Genomic DNA, 6,955 nt, shown 5'->3' with positions numbered 1-6,955 from the left:
TCACAGAATCACAGAATGGCCAAGGTTGGAAGGGACCTCAAGCATCACGAATCTCCAAACCCCCTGCCACATGCAAGGCCACCGACCTCCATATCTAATACTAGACCAGGCTGCCCAGGGCCCCATCCACCCTGGCCTTGAGCACCTCCAAGGACCATCCACAACCTCTCTGGGCAGCCTGTGTGTGTTAGCAGCACACAGGGGAAAGATGATAATAGATAGCCAAGTAAATGTGAATACAAGAGATCTGTCCAGTGACTAGAGCAGCGAGGAATAACGTTTAAGATTATACAACATCCAGATTAAGATTTTTTTTTAATCCAGTTTATTAAATATTGCTTCTTGGGGACATGTTTACAACAAGCCCAAATAAATTGTTTAAGGATTCAAAGCAGTCATATTAAAATACAGCTTCAATATAAAGTTTGTCACAGTTTTACAGTATTCAAAAATGACAGACCTGCCTTAAAAAAAGACTATTACACCAAAACATAAGAAAAACAAAAAACAAACAAGTTTGGCATCTTCATACTCTGTATAGTATAAAACAGAATAGTAAATCTATTACCAGCAAGCTGATACTTCAATCTATTTCCTAGTCTGAAGTGTCTCCCATCAAAACACACTATACAACAGCACTATACAAAAGTCGTGGTGATACTCATTTGATGAAAGTGCATCCCTGAAAGTTTGCCATTTTTTATAGTTAGCTCTTAAAAAAAGTAAAATTAAACGTCCTCTTTTAATTGAAGGCTTAATTTCAGAGAGATTTTTTTTTATTTTTGTATTTTTTTTTTTTATTTTTTTGCTGTTTTGTCTCATTTTCAGCCTTCTTTTAAAAGTGTCTATGGACGCCCACCAGGGGGCAGCGTAAGATTAAGCATCAAATCCCGAACGGCTGCAAATATTGTGCATTCACCTGGAACAGGGAAAAGAGACATGTTAGCATCACACGCAACGGCAGAGCAACAGGCAGGGCTTAACTCTATCGGGCAGGTGAGGCAGCACGCTACTCGTGCCCCCTCTGAGCTGGGCCAACGCTCTGCCTGCTGGCGTGCTTCAAGCGTGGCCAATACTGCCCTCGTAGCCCAGCACGAGGAGCATCCTGCTAAGAGAATACAATTAATAGCCCCTACTGTACCCTGTCACAATTTTTTCCTGCATATTGGGAGAAACGTCCATTAAAAGAGTCTGAATTTTGCTGCTGAAGAAGCAGCAGCGTGAACAAGGAGATAAGAGCAGAGCCTGCGAGGATGCGTTAATCCTAACTGCCAAACTAAAGATTCCCAACACTGTTTAGGGCAAGTCATTATCATAGCAAAGATACAAATCGGGGCTAAGTGCCATCCACTGCATCACTATCAACCAGACTTCAGCAAACTTGGTGGTGAAGCATTTTAAGAGACACCACACAAGTCCCTGGAGCTCCTGCATAGGGGTCATCTCCTGCAGCTGCAGGGACTTTCCTACCAGATGGAAGCCCGCTGCAGGACACAGGTTGGAGGCTCACAGCTCAAGCTTAACTCTGTATCACTCCAGGACACTGATTCCATCTCAGTTCACGTGTAACTACAGCCCAAAAATAAAATAGCTTTTTTCTTCCCCCGGGGAGGTACTGGCAGAGTATGTCAGAAGGACAGGGCACTGGCAATGAGTCAGCGTTCTACTGTGAAACGCAGCATCACGTGTGCTTGCCCACAGATCTGAAAATAAAACTCTTCCAAAAGAACTTACTTTTCAGTTACTGCCATTTTATTAGGAGGAAAATTATGCTGAATACAAAATACTTTCTCACAAAGAGAGAAAGGTAAAAAAGATACAGCCAAAATGAGGCAACACTGATTACGGGTTACAATGACAGTGTCAGTAATATCATATGTGCTCGGTGGGAAGCCCTCACCTTTTCTGACTGAGAGTGAAAAAGTCACTTAACCATGCAAATTGCAAATAGGGCAGCAGAAGACCTAGCACAGGTAGGAAAATCCTGAGCACAGCACAGTAGTGTCCCAACAGAAAGGATATCTGGGATCTCTCATGTACTGCTGTTGTAAAAGTCTCCCAACTATCTGCTATCATCTGTTGGCTCTCCCATTTCATTCAGTGTTAAAGAACAGAAGGCATCTTGTTCTCTTTTGTCAGATACAGCAGTGTGAGTTTTGACAGCAAGAACATATGAAATTGCAATTTAAGTGTCGTCAGGAAACACCCTACTTTGGGTGAGAGAGATCAATAGAGACTCATCCTTTCTTTCAGAAATTAGAGGAAAGCCTATCAGAATTGTCCTCTGCTTAGCTTGCTACAATCTGTTTTCCCTGGATAAGATCCTGCTTGAGCCACAAGCTCCATCTGTAGTTTTTCCTATCTGTACTCTGCTGCCTGCACTCCCCATTTACTTCAGCTGACGTGACAAACAAAAACTGTCTCTCCTCATCTACCTAACCACTGCCAGGAGACATGCACCTGGGATACTCAAGAGCTGCTTTGACTCCCTAAGCTGTAGGATTCTATGGAGGGTTTACCTTAAACACAATTGACTGCAATAATAAACAGCAAAACAAGCATCTGCTCCTTCCCTCCCTAGAGGAACTCAGTGGGGAAGCACCTTCCAAAAGGAACACCTGCTATTTAGACAAAGTATCTTGAAATAAAAGAGCTATTTAACCAACTGTTCTATCCTATCCTATACAGAACTCTTACAAGCAAGCTTGAAGCTACCCTCCCTAATTCACCTACACTATTACTACATGTCAAACAGGAAATGCTTGTTAATTAAATTTCATCACAGTTCTCCAAAACGTATGCATATCCACACCAATTTAAGATAAACATTACTCATGTTCTAGCAATCAAAACAAACCATCAGGCACAGTTAAAATCACCACGTAATGAGATGAATAATTACACAGAGTAGAAGTAGAATTCAACCTCTGGATTCACAACTTCAAACTATTCAGTGGGTTATTAAAAAAAAATGCTTTGTTCTTCAGTGTGCAACTACAGCAGAACTGAAAGTTTTTGTTCTTGTAAGCCATTTGAGTATTAGCTTTTCAAACCATGCTCACAGACAACATACTGCCCAAAGAACCTGCTACTGCTCTTCAGTGTTGTCATATATTAAAAAAGATAAAAAGTGTAACGAGGGAAAGCAAAGTTGCTCCCAGTGCACTACCTACCTACGGGCCAATGAACACTCAGAGCAAGCTAGTGAGCTCAAACACTTCACAGTACGTTTGGTGAGCAGAACTGTAGACACCTTTGCTAGTGGACCCACTGACAAAGATGTATACAGTCACACCAATTACTTCTTCACCATTCACAGCACACGGACGAGTTATGATAACTATTTTAACATTCCCTTATATTCTACTGTTAAGCTTAATAACTTTATAGTTAAGCATGAAAACTGACACTTGACCACAGAATATTTATCGTGATTCATTCTGGGCACATTTGTTAAGAACTCCTACTGTGCAGGAAGATTTGGGCCAACAAGAGGTGCATTCTATTACTTTGGAGTGATACTTTGACAGTGATATTCAGCCTGAATCACCAGTGTAACCTTCTGGCATAGAAGTCTGCTGCACTGCCAGTGCTTGCTAATAAGTTACGTATTGCCTGTCATATCAGGAGTTTGTGATCACTAAAGAAGTATGACAGGAACCAAGAAGAATTCAGACTTAGAGAGATTTAGTTTTACACTGGAGATTTGTCACAGATGTCTGGGTGGAGAGAATATATCTACTGGACATGTACAGTACCTGGTCGTGGTGAATTCAGTTCAGCAAACCTCTTTAGAATATTGCTAACCATCATTGGAGCAGCAACAGAAGAATTCTGTTGCCTGGGAATGTCAGCCTGTTGAGTTGTACCCGAAGCCATATCATAAATAATTGGGACAATAATACTAACAGCTTCCTGTGAGACTGTTGTTTTCTGTGTTAGCTGGAGCTGTAGGGAAAAAAAACAAAGCGTGTTCAATTAACAACATACTTCATCACAACTTCTCATTTTGTTAAACAATCTGGACCTACAGATAGTTTACACCTGAATGATAACTTCTCTGTTACAGAAGTGTCTGAAAACTGAGAGGGTGGAATGGTACACTCTCTCATTCTCAAAATCACCCTACACTGAGCACTGCTTCAGAGAAGACACCTACATATTTGTTCTAATAATCTCATTTGTGCTCTCCTTCCCCAGAACCACTACTATGTATCACTCTACCTAGGCAGTAAGTGTCTCACAGAGCAAAATAATCAAAAGTTGAGCACACAAAGATATCTGCAGCCCAGCTTTAGGATGTATTGCCAGTGTTTCTTCAAGAGCACAAAACATGAGAAGGTGTTGTGCTTTTACAGGAGCGAGGCATTACTAAAGAGATATATGCAAGTCCATGCTCGACGTTTTTAGCTACTGTGATCATCAGACACAGCCTATGTTTCGTCCCTAACCGGTGGTGATTTCAAAGATATGCAGTCCTCAAAATTTTAAAACAGCCCTACTTACAAAAAACAACATTTTGGATTTCAGCACAACAGCAGGTGTTCCTGGAGGTGCAATTGGTGGTGCACTGGGAGGAATTGTTAAACAGAACTGCACGTTCCATTTCAGCTGACTTGCCTGATCAGGGAACTGTTTAGAAAGAGCATCACAGAGAAAAAACAGCAAAGACTCACATTAGTGACATATATGTCTACAGACGAGGGAAGAGTTAGAAAATAGACTCTTCCTTTAACTAACAGATGTTTCCAAGTTCAGCACAAGTCAAAATAACTCTGAAAGAACTGAGAAGATAGCCGACAACAAGAACACAGTGATAAAGATTCCAGCCAGGCCACGTGTGTGCCCAGTGTGCACTAACACACCTGCACTTCCTTGAAATCATTAGCTAAAGAGAGAAATTTGGGGAGTTTCCAGAAGAGCTAATAGTAAAACACAACCTTCTTTATTAACACTAGGTAACATATACAGAAAGTAATTTGTGTTCTCATAGATAAGGCTTTTTTTTTTCCTTCCCAAATACAGTAACCAAAGTTGATTGAACTAAATAGAGGCTAACTTACCAGCTCAAGTTTCATGATGTGAACACAGTCCCTGAGGATATGCGTTGGAGCCCCTAATAATTTTGTGAAGGCTATTAGGGTGTTTGCTTTAAAAGGAGGTCCTGCAACCTAAAGAAAGACACCCATTAGTACTGCCTATTTAGATAACAGCTGTATCATTTAATATGGTAACAAGCATACACAGCTGTTAAATTTTTGTATTTTGCAGCCCTTATGTAACCCAAAGAAACTCAGCAGAACCAATGCTGAGAGACTGAACGGAATACACAGAAATGTAAACATTGGTGATCTGAGTACATACTCTTGTTTCAAAGAACTTCTCCAAAACTTGTAATTCCTCCGATTTCCACTGTCCTGTATTTTCAGGTGTTACTTTGAGTTGCAAGGTCTGGTTGGTTTTGGGATTGAGTGCAACCCTGCACTTCAGTGCCTCCGTCTTAAACATGATTACACCTGGTTCATTGGAGTTTATTAACTGTAGCTGTACAAAAAGAAGCATCACATTCAATGACTTGCTCATTAAATAGCATGAAAACACACATTCGCTCCCAAAACCGTAGAGGTCAACTTATGCTGTTTCCAGAAAGAAATGTGATTCTTACATACAGGTAAATCTGCCTTAGAATGAACCCTCTGCAGGGTTTGGCTTTTTCTTCATCACTTAAAGAATGCCAATGAAGCAAAGAGGTGACACTGTTTGCCTCCAACCCTAAAGCAACATTCAGGACTGAGTCGTCGTCGATTGCTAACTACTTCCTCAGACATTCCTGCCAAGGAGAGACATCCACAGTAAACCTCCAGCTGTTCTACTTAACTCACAGTTGACATACTAAACTCACAGAAACCAAAGCATCAGTTATTATGTCAGTTATTGTATTTCACTTGACCAAATAGGTTTCCCAGTTCTTGCTTGCATGGAAAGGAAACTGAACTAAATACTTTCTCTAAATTTTGATACTTGAGATGGGAATATTCAGAAGTATAGCAGAACAAATCTAATAGCAAACACTTGTGATATTTGAAGTGCTTCAGTTTGTATCTAATTGGAGATGTGGAGTACAGAAGCACTAAGATGAACACCTCCAAACTGATATTTGCAAATCAATGTTAAAACATCCTAAAGCATACCGTTTCCTGTTGTATGATCCTCTGAAGATGTCTCCTCATAATAACTGATCCAAGGAATCGCTCAAGCGGGGAGCAAAGATAGCTGCCAGCTAGTCCTGGCACGAGCCCAGGGGTAGGAGAGGGCAACAGCAGAACATTCAAGGCACTGTGGGTGAGGATTGTAGGTATGGATGCAGCCCAAGAACGCTGAGGTAGTTTACGAGGTGGAGGCATGCTTGTTGGCATTGCTTGGGAACCTGTTAGTAAGAAAAAAGTAGTTGCAGTACAGAAGAATTTAAGTCGAAACCTCAGACCTGGGCCAAAGCTTAATCTTTCTTATTTGAGCATCCAGCTGCCTAGTAATAGGCAACAGAGCAAAGTCAAAGCATCAGAGCTTCAACCCTTGATTGGTGCAAAGTCTCAGTAACATTCATTCATGTTCCCTTTTCCTCTTTCTTCAGTGTGCTAGCAGATATCACAGATACAACAAACTGAATGAGAACTAAAGACAGCTAGATCAAACTTGCAAGAGAAGCATTACAGCTCCATAATATGGGAAGTTATTTTGGTAGGCAAATATCACTGTTTTCCTTCCAAAGATTTTTCTCTCAGTCACGTAGCCCAATAGTTTATGACTAACTTTTGTATTTCAAGAGGCATCAATCCTGCTGACATTAATGCTGTATGATTCAACTCATTTTCTAGTTTGCTATAGAATACTTGAACTGGTCCAGAATAAAGGCTTCATTTCTTTACCTATTTTACTACACAAAGAAAGAAAGCAC

General features: G+C 40.8%; 1 protein-coding gene across 1 annotated transcript in view; it reads right to left on the bottom strand.

The window, feature by feature from the left end:
• Positions 1 to 768: 768 nt before the first annotated feature.
• MED14 (mediator complex subunit 14) overlaps positions 769 to 6,955 on the bottom strand; it is a 34,719-nt gene continuing 28,532 nt past the window's right edge. Inside the window, exons 26-31 of the mRNA XM_042810009.1 lie at positions 6,192 to 6,427; positions 5,365 to 5,544; positions 5,064 to 5,171; positions 4,507 to 4,632; positions 3,759 to 3,948; positions 769 to 919 (exon numbers count right to left, since the gene is read on the bottom strand). Coding sequence (XP_042665943.1) covers positions 846 to 919; positions 3,759 to 3,948; positions 4,507 to 4,632; positions 5,064 to 5,171; positions 5,365 to 5,544; positions 6,192 to 6,427 — 914 coding nt within the window. The 3' untranslated portion in view covers positions 769 to 845. The remainder of the gene's footprint in view (positions 920 to 3,758; positions 3,949 to 4,506; positions 4,633 to 5,063; positions 5,172 to 5,364; positions 5,545 to 6,191; positions 6,428 to 6,955) is intronic.

The sequence above is a fragment of the Centrocercus urophasianus genome, unplaced genomic scaffold (assembly GCF_019232065.1).
Source record: "Centrocercus urophasianus isolate 14NV4802_14NV808 unplaced genomic scaffold, USGS_Curo_1.0 seq_12, whole genome shotgun sequence".
In the NCBI taxonomy this organism is placed as follows: Eukaryota; Metazoa; Chordata; class Aves; order Galliformes; family Phasianidae; genus Centrocercus; species Centrocercus urophasianus.
The sequence above is the reverse complement of the archived record's forward strand: the minus strand, read 5'-3'. Positions and strand labels throughout refer to the sequence as shown.